Source organism: Miniopterus schreibersii (genome assembly GCF_964146895.1).
Source record: "Miniopterus schreibersii genome assembly, chromosome: 10".
Classification (NCBI taxonomy): Eukaryota; Metazoa; Chordata; class Mammalia; order Chiroptera; family Miniopteridae; genus Miniopterus; species Miniopterus schreibersii.
In genome coordinates, this window is record NC_138110.1 from 82140676 (window position 1) to 82156835 (window position 16160).

At 58.0% G+C, this 16160-nt stretch overlaps 2 protein-coding genes across 7 annotated transcripts in view; one reads left to right on the forward strand and one right to left on the reverse strand.

Moving 5' to 3' along the window:
- The window catches only part of ZNF236 (zinc finger protein 236), a 60659-nt gene extending 54500 nt beyond the window's left edge, over positions 1–6159 (forward strand). For all 3 annotated transcript variants that reach the window (XM_081149824.1, XM_081149826.1, XM_081149825.1), the window contains 4 exons: positions 1209–1406; positions 1977–2106; positions 3074–3250; positions 4144–6159. In XM_081149824.1, coding sequence (XP_081005950.1) covers positions 1209–1406; positions 1977–2106; positions 3074–3250; positions 4144–4268 — 630 coding nt within the window. In that variant the 3' untranslated portion in view covers positions 4269–6159. The remainder of the gene's footprint in view (positions 1–1208; positions 1407–1976; positions 2107–3073; positions 3251–4143) is intronic.
- Positions 6160–10102: 3943 nt separating this feature from the next.
- MBP (myelin basic protein) overlaps positions 10103–16160 on the reverse strand; it is a 50384-nt gene continuing 44326 nt past the window's right edge. For all 4 annotated transcript variants that reach the window (XM_081149394.1, XM_081149393.1, XM_081149392.1 and 1 more), the window contains 2 exons: positions 13936–14055; positions 10103–12097 (listed from right to left, as the gene is read on the reverse strand). In XM_081149394.1, coding sequence (XP_081005520.1) covers positions 12053–12097; positions 13936–14055 — 165 coding nt within the window. In that variant the 3' untranslated portion in view covers positions 10103–12052. The remainder of the gene's footprint in view (positions 12098–13935; positions 14056–16160) is intronic.

Sequence of the window (16160 nt, forward strand, 5' to 3'; positions counted from 1 at the left end):
ATTCGTAAGATGGCTGCACATGGTCTCAGCTTCCCCCGGACTACACCCACTTCAGCAGTGCACTAGTGGCACCCAGGATTCGGAGACACGGTGGCTGTCACGGCACAGGGAATGCCCCCCTCTCACAGTGACTGCTGGTGATGCTGGGTGCTGTGCTGGTGGGGAGCATGAGCCCCACACCCTGGCTCTGTCACCGCAGCATGCACGCGTGCACCACGCGTGACCATGGTCTGATCTGCAGTCAGAGCAGCTGGAGCACTGCTCGCCCCAGTGGCTCTCAAACGTTTGACTCATAAGAAATACGTTACGTTCAGTGTCCTGAGCACACGTGTGTTTTGTTGTTTCTTGTGTTACACACACACACACGTTGCCCTTATCTTGGCCCTCCTGACCTTTGTTGTCTCCTTCCTTTCTCTCTGTTAGAGTGCTGACTGTTAGAGCGCCTTGTAGACACTGATAAGTTGGAAATAGTTAAAACATTGACAGATTCCACCAGTTTTCTTTAGAATTGTTTATAGTTTTCTTTCACTAAATCATCATATAAACTTCCATCTGCGAAACTGAACTCCTGTGTATCAGAGCTGAGCACGGAAGGCCTCTTGCCCTGTTATTTATTTGTAGGGTGTTGATGGCATCCCGTTAGAATGATCAGAAAACCTGCTAACAAGTGTGATCCAGAGTTGGGGGGAAACCCTCTAATCCAGTCAGAAGCTAAAAGTGATTTGTGGGGCATTTTGCTAAAAGAGGTCTCCAGCCAGAGCAGTAGCACTTCTTAGCACCTTCACTTCTGCCTGTCAAAGCTGAACCTCCCACTAACAGTCACTGGTTCCTGCAGTGTGCCAGGGACTGTCCCTCCTGTAACTGTCACCGGCCCCTGACAGGCAGATCAGGTACCGTGATTAGCTATGTTTCTCAGGTGGGGAGGCAGCCCTGAGTGGGCCAGGCAGCCCTGTGGGAGCCGACGGGCAGCTGGGCGATCACCCTGAGGGGACGCCTTCTGTCCTGTGAACCTACCGGGTCAGGCCCTCAGGCATTACCGAGTGTGGGTGCTGTCCTGGTCTGATGGTGCCGAGGCCCCGCTAACCATGTCCACGAAGAGAGGGCACACTGGACGCGGTGGCTGGTGCCTGTGGAGTGTGTGTGTCTTGTCCTTTGTCAGTTTGCCAACAGCACCCTTGAGTCAAGTCCCAATTTCTGATCCGCCTCAGGTAACCGACGTCTCCGCGCACCTGGCCCCGGGCAGCCAGCCCGAGAAGGAGGGCCGGCAGCATCCGTGCGTGGAATGTGGCCGAAGCTTTGCGTCGTCCGCTCTGCTGCTGCACCACAGCAAGGATGCGCATGGCCGCGAGCGCATCCACGTGTGCCCCGTGTGCAGCAAGGCCTTCAAGCGGGCCACCCACCTCAAGGTATGCACCCGCAGACCTCCAACCCACCCCTGCATGCCTGTCCCCGCTCCGGTCAGTGAAGGGCACCGCATTTGAGTCCCAGATGTTACTAGAAGTTTCAGTGACAACTTGTTCCATTTTTTTGAGGGAAAGGCCAAGGAGGTCAGGGTGTTTTAACAGGGTGTTAGGGTCCTAAGAGGCCCGTTGACTGCACAGACCAGCCAATTGCATGTTCATGCCTAAGTCACAGCACCGGATGCAGGTGAGAAGAGCACTGAGAGACTGTTTGTCACGCCTCAGAGTGACCAGTGCTGAAAACACGGCCAGCACCTGTGGCAGGCTGTGGGGAGGCTAGAAGTCTCCTAATAGCTGGTGAGACTGTGCTTGGTTCACCTTTTGTAGGGGAACAGGAGGCCCCAACCCATGCTGTCTGCATCTGCCTGGGAATCAGCACAGGCCCAGAGTCATTCGTGGTGGCATTGTTTGTAGCCACAGATAATTGGACAAGACCTGAGTTCCCGCAGGTGGGGCAGGAGTGTCCGCAGGTCCTGTGCCCGTGGACATTCCTCATTCCTGTGTCCTCTTTGACAGGAGCACATGCAGACACACCAGGCGGGCCCTTCTCTAAGCTCACAGAAGCCCAGAGTGTTCAAATGCGACACCTGTGAGAAGGCCTTCGCCAAACCCAGCCAGCTGGAGCGACACAGCCGCATCCACACAGGTGAGGAGGGGCCAAACGTGGCACAGGGATGCTTGATGTGGACAGCGAGGAAATAGGCCTCAATGTGGGACACTCTCCACGACACGCATCGACGTCCCAGGGGCCACCTGTTATGTCTGAACTTCTATAATTTTATCATGGTAACCAGCCTTTGAGTGAAAGGTTTTGCTGCTCCCACCGTGAGCTCAGGGAGCAGAGCTCAGGCCAGGCTGCCTCTCGGTCCCACAGGGCTTCATCCTGGTCTCTGTCCTCACACTTCTCTACTGGCTTTTCCTATGGCCACTAAGTCTGCTCAGTCTTTCCTCAGGAAAATATGAGACAAGGGAGCAAACTCCGTCTCTCTGCCTTGCCCTCTGTCCTGCTCACACAGAAACCTGTCCTGCATGTCTGTCCCGGGCCTGCCCGCGGCCTTTGCCTGTCAGGTCTCCCCTCTCCTGGGCGTCCTCCGCTCAGGGTGGGGACTGGGCCCTGTCCCCCGTCTTAGTCCATGTGCAGGTGCCCAGCAGAAGTCACTCTGGGTGACTTTCCCTTCCAGTTTCCAGTATCTAAAATAACTTGAAAGCAGTTAAATGTCTTTAAGAATATTGCCTAAATCCTCCTTTTAATCAGGTGGTTGGACAGACTCGTGTCCTGAAGGTCTTTGTGCTTTCCTGCCCAGTGGATTAGAAACACTGCTTAAGCCCCCTGCCCCTCTCTGTAGCTTTGAGGACTGTTCAGAGCCTCTGATCAGTTTCTCATGTGTCACCAGGGAGGGACTTGCTGGCTGGGAGCAGTGGGGACATCATAGTGACCCTTGTGAACCTGCTGCATCTGCCAGTCATTTCCCTGTGTGCCCATGTCCTGTGTGTGCCCCTGTCCTGCTTGTGCCCGTCCTGCGTGTACCCATCTCCTACATGTGCCCATCTCCTGTGTGTCTGTGCTCCCCGTGGGCAGCCACTGGGCACTGATGTGGTTGCTCTGCACGCAGGGGAGCGGCCCTTCCACTGCACGCTGTGCGAGAAGGCCTTCAACCAGAAGAGCGCTCTGCAGGTGCACATGAAGAAGCACACAGGCGAGCGGCCCTACAAGTGCGACTACTGTGTCATGGGCTTCACCCAGAAGAGCAACATGAAGCTCCACATGAAGCGGGCACACAGCTACACTGGTGAGGCCCGTGGCGGCACAGCGCACCTTCCGCAGAGAGGGCCAGGCCCGTGTCCCGGGCAGTTGGCGCCCCATTTCCCCGCGTGGTTGGCGCCCTGTGTCCCTTCGTGGTCAGTGCCGCTTCCTGTCCGTGGGGACTGGGGAAACCCCTCTCCCAGAGTGTAGTGCAGGGCCATGTGCCAGGTGCAGGGAGCCCATGCGGGGTCCGAGCCGGGCCGCTCTGTGCCCGGTGCCGCCTGTGTGCCTGGCGCTCACAGCAGAGTCAGGAAGTCCCGCCCACAGGCCTGTCTCCAGGTGAGGTGCTAACGGGGGGGGTGTCGCAGCCATGGCCCGCTGCTGTCTCCCATAGACCTGAGCCTGCACCCACCTTTGTGAGGAGAGGGGTGAGGGTCAGTGGCTGGGCAGGCTGCAGGGCCCAGTGGGCACAGGACTGAACGGGACGTGAGTAGAGCCCTCAGGGTCTAGCAGGTGGGCCTCAGGCTCAGTCAGGTGCTCAGAGGGTGTGGCTGGTGTGTGAAGATGGGCTGCCTGGTGACGGCAGCCAGAGGAAGAGACGCCGCCATGGGCTTAGAGAGGGGGAAGGTTCATTTGAGTGCTGCACGCTGTCCCTGCTCGGTTTCCTGTCAGGAGAGGCCTGTTGTGAGTGTTGCTGTCTGTCCTTCCCCACTGATCCTCGGGAAGAGGAGCCTCGTGGGCGTGGGCGTGGGCGTGAGGGCGCTGTGCTCACAGCCCGTTGTTGCTCCTGAGTCATTCACACCGTGGCTCAGGTGGCTCTTCTCATTGGTGGATGCACCTCCCTGCAGACAGTTCTGGTCTCTGGTCCAGCCTTCGTCGTTCATGGTGGGTGATTTTGTGCTGCAGGCGTCTGACTGCCTGTGCTCTGTCTGCCCGCAGGAGCCTTGCAGGAGCCCACCGGCCCCCAGGAGCAGGGCCCCGAGGAGCTGAGCCAGACGCTGCACCTGGAGGAGGTGGTACCTGAGGCCGCTGGCGAGTGGCAGGCCCTGGCCAACGTCTTCTGATGCAGCCACAGCCCCTCAAGTGTTGCCGAAGCTCCATGCTGTGCAGAGGATGCTCTTGGAATTCCTATTCTGAGGCTTCAAGTGTTAAACATGTTACCACAGTAGGTTTTTAGCTATAAAATTAAAGAATCATTGTCTTTCAGAGACTTAGGAAAAGCGGGGGAAACGTAACCACATGTCTCATCCGTCCACAAATCACTGAACTCAGGTACGACAGGCAGTTCTCCCTCTGCTCCGTGGCCAGTGTGTCTAGTTAAACACGTTAACTGGATTTTACTATCATTGTAGTGTGATTTCTTTGTATTACAAAGACAGGTTAACATGGAAAGGTCGAGTTTCCTTCATGCTTTCTGTTTTAAGAAGCATAGCTTATAAAACAAACGTCAGGTAGGTGCACATAGTCCAGAGAAACTCAGACCCCACAGGGAGTTGTTCCATCTTCTTCTCTGTGCATTTTGAAGGCAGTAGAAACTGACTCTTTTTAGTCTATGATAAGTTAATGGAACTAATACCTTGAGAGATGGCTGGACCAGTTCTCTCTGCGTTAAAATATCTAATCATTAGTTACGAGAAGGCAGCCTCTGGGCGTAGTAAACCCGGGGAGCAGATAAACCCGACACACGGACGAAGATGACTCAGTCCGCACGAGACGCCGCCCTCCGCCAGCCGACACGCAGGTCCACGGGCCAGTGGCTGCAGAAGGCACAGCCTCCATGGCAGATGGGACATGACAGAGGAGCCGGGCCCTCGGCCTCACTACCGCGGTGGTCAGGTGTGTGTCCTCGGAGGCAAGAGCCCAGATGAGCCCGTGGTTTCCTCCTCGTGCATCAGCAGGTGTGTTTTATTTCAGGGAATTCTGTCTCATCAATGGTGCCACATTCAACACATCCCTCACCAAGCCCCCGCGGGGCGGCGGGCCCTTCCTACAGCATTCCAAAGATGGAAAGTTCTCTACTCGTGAATTTCCCCTCGAAGTTATTTATATGTTCTATATATAAGTGCACATGTACATACGCAGATAATGGGCCTCTGTGTGGCTGAACAGTATATTTTGTAAATATAAGCACTCGTCCCGCTACAGCGAGAGTGCCCGCTCGTCCCTCCCCTGAGCACTTCAGACCAGTATTGTGTTCATTTTATTAACAAATGGACCCTCCTCGTTGTAGCAGAGCTGGCTGCTCCTGTTCTCCTGAGAAATAACTGCCTTTATGTTCTCTCATCGCCTCCCTGGTTTCGGAAGAGGGCGGCTTTCCTGTAAATGTTGTACAGACTTTGTACATTAAGAGAGGAACTCGTTTCAGTTTCCAGAAAAAAGACATTTCACTCTTATTTTTTTGAAAGGGCATCTTTTGATTTTTTTCGTTGCTCACTTTTGGATGTATATAAGTAACGTTGATGGTGATGCAAAAACTTTTGTTATGTGAAAATATTTAAGTCGAAAACTGTTAAATAATATTACTTTTTTTTCAAACTGCTTTGTGTATTGTATATTTTTTTAAGGGAAAAAAAGCCTTATTTGACTTACTATTGTGATGCTGGACTTACTGTATATCTGAGGTTTCCTCGAGTGTCGGTGTGTACTGGCTGTGGTCAGTGTTCAGAATGATGTAATTTTGCCAGAGGTTTAAAGGTTCTGCTTTTAATGCACTTTCTTTTATAATTTTGTATTAAAATATTTTAGAAATGTTGATTAATTTTGGTGAACAAATATCCCCAAAGTTGCAATTATTGGAATTTAAAAATTTTGTTCTTGCTAGTTTATTTATTTTGTTTTTAGCATTAAATGTCATCTCAGGACAGTCTCTGAAAGGGGTTTGTTTAATTCCTAATTGTACGGAGAGCAGTTTTCTGAACTGTACCAGGGGAACCTAAAGCTACTTCTATTTTGGTTAAAAAAAAAAAAAGAAAAGAAAAAACATTGTCAACAATCCATTTTGTGAGTTTTCTCAGTTTATTAGCAGGCAAACACAGGACACTAGTGTATTGTTTTGGTTTACTCCCTAATTACAAAAGCTGTTTCTTTGCAAAACATTCCTTGAAGAGAGACGGCTTTGTAAAGACAGTGTCACTGGAGCCCTGGCGGAGGCCGGCTGCTGGCCGTGTCTCAGTGGCCGCCACCTCCGGGGGAGGCATCCAGCCTGCGCACAGCAGGGCTCCGAGGACGCCGGCGCTTTCAGGAGCCCCCCGGCGCACCCGCTCTGGAAGAGCAGTGGACGCGCGGTTGGGAAGCGGGCCCGCTGTGTTCCTGTAGATCACGTAGCGGGCAGCTCGGCTCTGCGTTCAGACCGCTCCCGACAGAAGAGGACTTGAGTGGCACGTTCCTTTCCTCTGAGTCCAGACAGGGAGAGCTCACCCGTGCCCGGTGCCCGGGCTCCTGAGCCAGGCCTCTGGAGGAGCCCGTGTGCGAGGAGCCCCGGCCCTTAGGTAACAAGGAGCGGTGGTTCCCGGGAGACGGCAGCTGCTTCCCTCCAAGTCCTTCAGAAGTGGGAACTCCAGGGCCCTCACCCGCACGGGGCCCTCGCCCACACACGAGCTCCTCGCCTACACGCGGGCCCTGGCCCACGCAGGTGTCCTCACCCACACATGGTGTCCTCACCCCCATGGGGTGCCCTTGCCCGCACGTGGCTGACCTGCGCAGTTACGCTCCTGGTGCCTGTCCGCCTGGAGGTCCCCTGCGGCCCGTCAGGTCAGTGGGGGCTCATTGAACCGCCTATGACCTCTGACCATGTGTGCCCCCAAGGGGCGTGGAATACCCGTCCTAACGAGTCCCCGTGTTTCTCCCCATGGAGAAATTCCGGTGTCACCCGATGTCAGCGTTTAGCCAGGGGACCTTTCTTTACGACAGCGTCTTGCACTCCTCTGTCCCTTGTTTTTAAGGAAACGGGCGTTTGCGTCTTACGGCCATACCCAGCGTCCTCTGACGCCTCCCCTCTTGCACGACATCCGTGTGCAGAGACGCAGGCGTCCGCCCCGGGCCAGGGCTCCACAGGGAGGCGGGTGTCCCCTCCTCACCTGCGTGCCTCCTGCGGAATGTTCTACACAAACAGAAGGATCCCTCGGATTGATGTGAGCGACGCCTTTTTAAGAAAACGCAAGATACGTAGAACTGTTGTCTGGTTAGGTTTTTGGAGAGATCTCATGCCTGCTCTTTGCATATTTTTTCCCCAGAAGTTCAGTTCAGCGTCAGGACCCCGCCCTCGCCCCACCACCAGGGCACAGTCAATCCAGGGGTCGATGGTTGCTAATTAATTCCTTTTTTCTGGACGCTGTTGTACAAAGTGAGGCAGAGATGAGCCTACACAGTCGATACTCACGGCTCTAGTTTCCGCTCCTCGCCGGTCACTCTCTCTTCGTGTAACGTAGGTGCTTGGAGCTTGTTCAGCACAATTTCTTTTTTTTAAAATAAATCTTTATTGACTTCAGAGAGAGGACAGGAGAGAGAGAGACAGAAACATCAATGATGAGAGAGTCATTGATCGAGCCCGCAACCCGGGCCTGTGCCCTGACCGGGAACCGAACCCCGATCGCCTGGATCCCAGGCCGACGCTCAGCCGCTGAGCCGCGCCCGGCCGGGCTGTACAGCACAATTTCAAAGGTGCCCACGTCCACGCTTGGGGCCTCTGTCTTCTAATGAAAACCAGCGTTTTAAAATCCAGCGGCATCTTCGTTGTCTTCTAAAAAGTGGGCAGCCGACTCTGGGTAGAGTCGGGAGCCCCCAACCCCCCGTGAAGACGCTGTCCCCGCCTTGGGAGGGCTCCCAAGCAGGCGTCATGTCTGGTCACCGCCCGTCGGATCTGAACTTCGGCCCCTCGGTCACACCCACTCCCCAGTGAGCCACGCTCACCCCCACGCCCGCGCCTTCCGAGGGCGCGGGAGCTCGGAGCCCGGTGCCTCGCAAAGCCCTTCAGCGCCGAGAGGGAGCAGCGCGGTGACCGCGAAGGCTTTTGCCCTCTGCCGCTGCGTGCAGTCTGCACAGCGCGAGGGCCCCCGTGTCCAGCGGGGACTTGCGGCCTGTTTGCCCGCTTCTAAAGCGACAAAGCGATTCACTCTCGATTCACCACCGAAGAAGACTTCTTTTCACAAATGTCCTTTTTACCTTCAACATTGTCTAGATATACGTCGGGTGATAGTCCAGGTTTGTCCTGGGGATGGGCAGTTACGCCAGAGGCCTCTGCTGGCCCCAAGAATAATAAAGGGCCTTCGTATTATTCCACAGCTCCGGCACGTGCACTCGTCTGGGCTCTGGGTGAGTTGTAACCGTTGCAGGATGGACATTTCTACAGATAGCGTGTTCCGCAGGGTCGGCTCCCAACGGTGCTGAATTCGAGGTCAGCTCGGATGCCGGGGTGTGAACTGGGGGGGCATCCCATTTTCTATCCCTGAGGATATTTTACACTTTCTCTCTCTGTCTCTGTCTCCCTCGTTTGTAAGGTATTTGAGGGACGTGAAATGAAAGGAAATCCACCATTATATCAGTTTATCCGCCCATGAGATGTGGGGTATTGCACTTACCCGGAAACACCAATGGATTAGTTTATATTACAGCGTCTAGTCTTTTTTATTTTTTAAATTTATTATCGTTGGAAGTGTTACAGATGTTCCCCCTTCTCCCCAGGACCCCTCCACCCTGCTCCCGCCCCGCCCAGGCCTCCACTGCACTGTGGTCTGTCCTGGGCTTTGCACAGACACGTATCAGCTCTTCAATCTTTTCCCGTCCCCCCGGGAAGAGATTAAAGATTTATTTTAAAGATATATTTTTCTTTTTAAAGATACGTTTTCAAACGCTCGGAAGCTGGTGGTTTACAGAGCTGTCACCCTGTTGAGATCGTAAAGGAGGGGCTGCAGCCTTGTCTCTAGCACACAGTAGGACTCCCCACACTTTAGGATGAAAGAACTCAAAGGACGCGCCTGGACTTTCTCGGGGGCTGCTCAGAAGTCCTTGCCCCCACCTGTTGCCTGTTTGTTTGGGCGGGAAGTTGCTCTCATAGTTTTTGGACGCGGGGGTGGTGGGGGTTATGTAAGCGATCAGGTCACAGGACGCGCTGGCCCCGGGGGGCGGCCTCCGCTACAAGGTGCTTCTCCCTCCCGAGGAATTCTCCCGAGTGCTCGGTCTCGCACGACCTGAGAGCGTCCGCAGGAAGCACAGAGGCATGACTGGGCCGCGCATCTGGGGCCAATCTGAGGCGCGGGGAGACGTGGGACCTCCGGGCCGCTGAGCCCTGGCGCCGACCTGCATGACTTTCCAGATTCCTCCGTCCTAAGGGCTTTGGAGAAGCACCGAGGAAGGGGTGGGGTGGGGGAGTGGTCTCGGCCTGGGGCGCCTCACAGCACCCTGGGGCCCGGGGCGGCCCTGGGCACGGCCGGGGCGCCTCGCCGAGTCCCACGGTGCGGACGGAGCTCCTCACCGCGGCCGTCCAGATGGAAGGGGACCATGGTTTTGCCAAAGGCAAAACAAAACAAAAGGTGGTTTCAGTGGGTCTCTTTTGAGAGTTTTTGTCACCAAAATCAACTATAAACAGACGTTCCCAGAATCACCTGTCCGTGTCTGCAAGATGACCCGCGGCAGGAGGTGGTGTGTCGGGCTCCTTGGCTCACGGGAGCAGGGTGCCGGGGGAAGCACACCTAAAGGCGGTTAGGGGTCGCTCCAGGGCGCTCTCCTGGCGCCGGAGAACCAGGCCCTCACAGCGCCCGCCCTGTGGGCCGTGGGGTGGCAGCGCCCCTGCTGGGGGCCCCCGGCCGTGTCCCGCGCCCACACGGCCTGTACCGCGCTGGCTCGGACGTGACACCGCGGCCCCGGCCCACGTTCCACGGACCAAATAACAGCCAGACGCCGTGCGAGTCTCCTCACAAGTTTATTTATGTCACTGTTCCCGCGCCCACCACGGCCGCTGTCGGGTATCGTCTGCGTGGGGCTCGCTCGCCAGCATCAGCCCGGATGCCGGCCGCTCGGTCGAGCAATTTGGAGGTTCTGTTTCCCAAAGGTGGTTTTTTATTTTTGTTACCCTCTCATCACTGAGGCTGCGTGTTAATTGACATATAAACCCACACTCGCCATTCAGGGTTAGACGGGATTAGAGGGGCCCTCGGAGGCCGCCCCTCACCTTCGTTCTGGGGAGAAGGGGCTGCAGGGATCAGGAAGGGAGGCCCAGAGAGGCGTCAAAACTCAAAGGCGCAATCAGTACGTTACGGAGGGGCAGGGGTGAGCTCACGTTAGACGGCACCGTTCAGAGGACAGGCTTCCTACCCTCAGGAGGCTGGGCAGTTTAGGGTCAGGGGCAGGGGCAGGGTTAGGGGCAGGATCAGGGCCAGGGGCCGGGTTAGGTTCAGGGCCAGGGGCCGGGGTAGGTTCAGGGGCAGGGGCCGGGTTAGGTTCAGGGGCAGGGGCCGGGTTAGGTTCAGGGGCAGGGACTGGGTTAGGTTCAGGGGCAGGGACTGGGTTAGGTTCAGGGGCAGGGACTGGGTTAGGTTCAGGGGCAGGGACTGGGTTAGGTTCAGGGCCAGGGGCTGGGTTAGGTCCAGGGCCGGGAGGGGCCGGGTTAGGTCCAGGGCCGGGAGGGGCCGGGTTAGGTCCAGGGGCAGGGGCAGGGGCCGGGTTAGGTCCAGGGCCAGGAGGGGCCGGGTTAGGTCCAGGGCCGGGAGGGGCCGGGTTAGGTCCAGGGCCGGGAGGGGCCGGGTTAGGTCCAGGGCCGGGAGGGGCCGGGGTAGGTCCAGGGCCGGGAGGGGCCGGGTTAGGGTCAGGGCCGGGAGGGGCCGGGGTAGGTCCAGGGCCGGGAGGGGCCGGGTTAGGTCCAGGGCCGGGAGGGGCCGGGGTAGGTCCAGGGTCGGGGCAGGCCCGACTATGCCTAGGCACTTGGTGCGCTCACTCCCAGGAGGCAAGCGCGTGGGGGGTTATCCTTCCAGGAGGGTCAGTGTCTGCAATGTGCACTGCCATGCTGAGCATGCCACCCGTCACGGTCGGCTTTCCAGTGACCAGGGTGACACCATGCGGCCACCCCGAAATCTCCTACAGTCCACTCTCTCTGTGCAGGTCTCCCCGAGCTCTCGGCCGGGCTCTGGTGACAAAACAGGGGTCTGTAGGGGCCACCGTGGTCCCCATTGTGTCCTCGCCTGTTTCCTGCCCCAGGCCACTGCCCGGCCCTTTTGCCTCCGTCCCCTCTCCGCCGCGCACGAGGTCAGCCCGTCTGCGTGGGAGAAGCCCACGGGCCCTCTGCGCCCACCACTCTGCTCTCTCCCAAGCTGCCCGCCTGCATGCCACGTACCGAAGCTCCCACGGGGTGGCGCTTCTCCTGCCGCCTAGTCCTGTTAGGATGTGGGGGACCTTAGGAGGTGAGACGGGGCAGGAACAGGGCCCGAGGGAGGTGCGGCCACCGTCCCACCGCCCGCATGTGTCCTGTGTCCACAGCAGGGGCTCGCGGCTGCGCCGGAGCCGGGGACGGGTCAGCGTGCAAAGCAAGTCCAGGGACGGAGGGTCAGTGGGACGACGGCCTGCACCCAGTGCTGGGGCCCCAGGGTGCCAGGCGCGTCGCCATGGAATGAGTCTCCAGGACACTTTGTCTTCACACATGAAGTAGGGACAGTGGAACCGTTTTGTGTTTGTGTTTCTCCATGTAGCTGGGGGCCAGACGTTGCCAGCGGGACGCGGCGTGCCTGGCCCTACTGTGCGCACAGTCCAAGGCATTAGGCGAGAGGTCGCGTCTAGAACAAGGTGGGTGGGCAGGAACGTGTTAAATCCTAGGGCGGGATTATTAAAAAGCGGAGGACGGGAGTCGGGGGCAGGGGTCGGCTCAGCGTCTAGCCATGGGCGATCCAGAGCGGCTGTCTCTTCCGCCCTGCGGAGAGGAAACAGGGCGTTAGGGGGGCGCTGGGGCCCTGCGCCCCGTCCAGGGCCGAGGTCCCCTTTCCTGGAAACCAAGGGCCTCTCTGTCGCTGGGGTCTGATGCTAGAAATGAAGCCACGTACAGGTGTCTTCGCTCGACCCCTCACAACCTCCCTTAGCAAGCACTGAATTTCAGCCGACCCTCCCGTGACCGGTGTTGCCCGTGAGGACGCCCCATCTCTTCGTTACTGTGCTCGGAGCGGAGAGGGCCCCCTGTTGTTTCTGGTAGAACTTCCCGGGGAGCTGAGGAAGGTCCTCTGCAGGCAGTGACAGGACAGCCTCACCTCTGGGTGACCTTGGGGCGATGGCACACCGGCTGCTGAGCCCCACAAGGTTATGCGGCCTGTGTGTGTCCCCCAATCCAGACACACCACACGCGTGACTCATACCGATTTAAAGGCAAGTCCCCCAGTCAAGGGGTATTTGGGTCACAGACTAAGTTATTCCACCACAAGTTGTAAAATCTTGTTGTTTTAATGAGAAATTAGAAAGCCGCTTCCATGGGTCCGAGGCCTCCCTCAGTGGTGGTTTGGGACGTGGGGCCCCTGGGCAATGTGGGCAGAGGTGAGCCCGGCCCGGCGTCTCCTGGGGCTCACAGGGAGCTGGGGTCCCGCCCTTCAGCTCTCAGGTCTCCTGTCACGCCTGGGGGGCAGGGGTGATGTAACCCAGCCTCCTGCAGCAGAACCTCCACATGCTCAATGCAGTTGCTCTGTGACCCCAGCGGCTGCGCTGAAAACGGGTCAAGGGAAGGAGACCCCTAGGAACCAAGTCCATGGACACTCACGCCCTTCCCCCAAAGTGGCACCGGCCTGAGGCCATGGGTGAAGCTGGAGTACGAGGGGTGAGAATCCAGGATCTGAGTCCCTGGGTGCCCGCCGGGGGCACAGAGCAGGGGCCTGGAGGCCGAGCACAGGCTCAGGTCCCTCTTAGGTGGAGACCAAGTCTTCCCTCGTCTGCAGGGAACGTTCTACAGGCATGTCCGTCTTTCACCCGGGGACCCAAACAGGAGCCTCCCGGGGTTGGTTTTCTCTGGCCCCGCACCGTGGGCAGCAAGGGGTTTGCGCCTCCGGCAGTGCTGGTCACATCACGTCAGGTGACCTGCCTCGTAGGCGCCGGTCCTCACTACAGTCTGCTCCGGCCACCGTCCCAGAACAGTAGCCTCAGACTCGCGACCCTCAGCCCCTCCTGCCTTTCCTCCGTCCATCGCATTGACTTTACACTGATCAGATGGACGCCCTGAGATTTCGGGGTATCTGGGCACGGCTGTCATTGTTATTAGCAATAATGCCAGCTGCCGTTCCTGCGCGTGACCTGGGGCCCTGTGACCAGGCCGCTCTCATCGCCTGTTACTGCCACAGTGCTTTTCATGGGTGTCACCCCTTTCATAGCGCAGGGAACTGGGGGCCAGAGAGACCGCTGGCCAAGGGCTCTTGGGCAACAAATAGGCTCCGGTCTGTGGGACTCCAGCGTCATAACCAAGGGGACACACCTGCTGTGGTTTCTAGGGTCTCACCTGGTCCAACTACCTGCCCCCCCCCCCAGTCACCTTGTCCTCATTTCCTGGGAGGCAAAGACGCTCCTGCCTCCGGAGCCACCTGACCCTGCAGGTGAGTCAGCACCCACAGGTGCTCCCCAACTCAGCTGTGGCCTCGGGTCCCCATCTCATTCTCAGCCCCCGAGGGGCCTGGCTCTGGTTCAGTGCTCCCCGAGGCGCCAGAGGGGAAGCCGTGAGGAGGCTGGACGGCGCCCCACCCGCCCCAGCCTGTCCCGGACCTGGGGTGGCTATGTTACCAGTTTGAAGAATTTGGAAAGCGTGCTCTGGGTGTCCTGGCCCTTCAGTCCCTTATGAGCGGATTTGTAGTCGGCAGCTCTGCCCCCGTAGCCGAATCCGGGCTTCTGCCCCTCGGCCCCCTGCAAGAGAGAACAGCTCTGGTCGGAGCCAGGTCCCCGGGCCCCCCCAGGCGGCCGAGGTAACCCAAGGGCGCAGCGTCCCCCACTCGCGTGTCTCAGCAGTTGCCGGCCGGGGCCTGGGATCTGTCTCAAGATGTGGCCCAAATGCATTCATTTCAAAGATCTGGGCCTTTTCTACGCCAGCGGCTGCCCCGCTCGCACTGCCTGGTCCTAAGAGAAGGTTAGCGGACGTCACGGGAGAAGCTGCGCCCGCCCGGGGCTGGAGGAAGGGGGCCTGATGCGGAGCCTGGGGATGTTTCTGGTTGTTCGCACGAGCCGAGCTCACATCGCTGCGCCTCTCAGCGATCCAGGCAGCAGGCGTCAGAGGTCCCGCCACACCCGCCTAACCCGTGAGGACAAGACTCTCGCGCCCCGGCCGGCAGCAGCCTCCCCCGAGACGGCAGGAACCGTGGCCCTGGCGGGAAGGGCAGGTTCTGGCGGGTGAGCCGCGCCCTGCGTCCTGCACAAGGACAGGGCTTGGAGCCCGCAGCCTGGATGGGCCTCAGCTCCCGGCTCCCCAGCGGTGTGACCTTGGGCAAGCGTGGGAACCTCTCTGAGCTTCGGTTTCCTCCTCTATAAACCGAGGATGAGGAAGGTGCCTTCCTCGCCCGGTTGCTGTGAGGACATGTGAGCGAATGGGGGTCCCGCTCTGGGAACAAAGCCCTGCCTCCGACCACCCAGCAGCCTCTCTCCCTCCGGGGGATGGTGAAAGCTTCTGCTCTGGGACGAAGCAATGGCAGGTGATTGTGGAAAGAGAAGAACATCCGTGTCCCTAGCTTTTTCTAACATGATTTAATTTCACTGGGACGGTCCACATGAGAAAGAAATGGGTCCAACTGTGGTGTGGACACACACACGAGCACTCGGGGTGAAGGTGTCCCCACCGTAGTGCAACGACCATCCCAGGGCAGGGCCTCTACTTGGTGGATGGGGTCTGAGGTTTCCCTGTTTCCCCAACAAGAAACCAGAGACCCCATGTGTCCCTCTCCGAGGATTCCAGCTGTTAAACAAATGGAACCATCTCTTGACCGAGACCCCAGAATCCTTCCCTCAGCCCATAGGCCCTTATAATTTTGTGGAAATGTTTTAGGGCTGGGGACTTGGGGATCACCTCACCCACCCCATTATGTTGGAGGCGCTGGAGCTGAGCTCTGAAGGCTCAGCTTCCCCCAGGTCACCTTTGTCACTCTGGGCAGGACTGAGGCTGGGCCAGGGCCACCTGTCCCGGGCCCCACCCCACAGCTGGTCTGCACTGGGCTCATTCAGTCGAGGCCTCGGAGCCGACACTGGACACACGGCTGAGGCGGCTGCTTTCACGTGAAGATCAGTGTCAAGGTCACCAAGTGGCAGAAGGACAGGGGCGTGGGGTGGAGAAGGTCCGAGCCCGCCCACTAGAGAAGCGCCAGCGTTGCCCTTGGCTCCCAGAGGGGCCCACGGACACGCGTTCTCCGTTGCGGAGCACAGAGGGGCGGGTGACCGTGAAGGACAGACACGTCACGTGGCCGAGACCACGCTTCCCCACCGGGACACGAGCTCATCCTGTCCCACTCCCTCGTTTTTCACCAAAAATAAAGACCTTCTGAGAACTAAATTCAAGGACTGGTTTTCTGATTAATAATAGACTTTCAGATTCTTGGCCATTTATATCTTTGGATGACCTAGAATTTATCAGGAAACACGCAGCGGAGTTTAGCAGCAGGAAGGGGGCTGAGAACCCCCCGCAGGGAGACAGTCCTGGAGCTGCTGAAAACAGACAGAGGGGCAGAGAAATGCAGGGGAGGACTCTGCTCGGAAAAGAGAAATTCAAAGCACATCAGTAGGACGGGAGAGGAAGGGGCACTGCGGGGGCCTTTGGTTAGCGGCAGGAGGGGGTGGCCTGGGAGTGACCAGCGGGAGGGAGGGTTGGGCCCCGGCCACCAGCAGGTGCCAGGAGGACTTTGCGAAAAGCCCGGAGTCGGCGCCTGGAAAGCTGCGAGGCAGACGGGCGGTTACTACAACAAAGTTTCTGGGTAAAAAGTGGGTCTGATCCTGCAGCCTCATTTTTGTCTCCTGCTGGCACAGAAAGT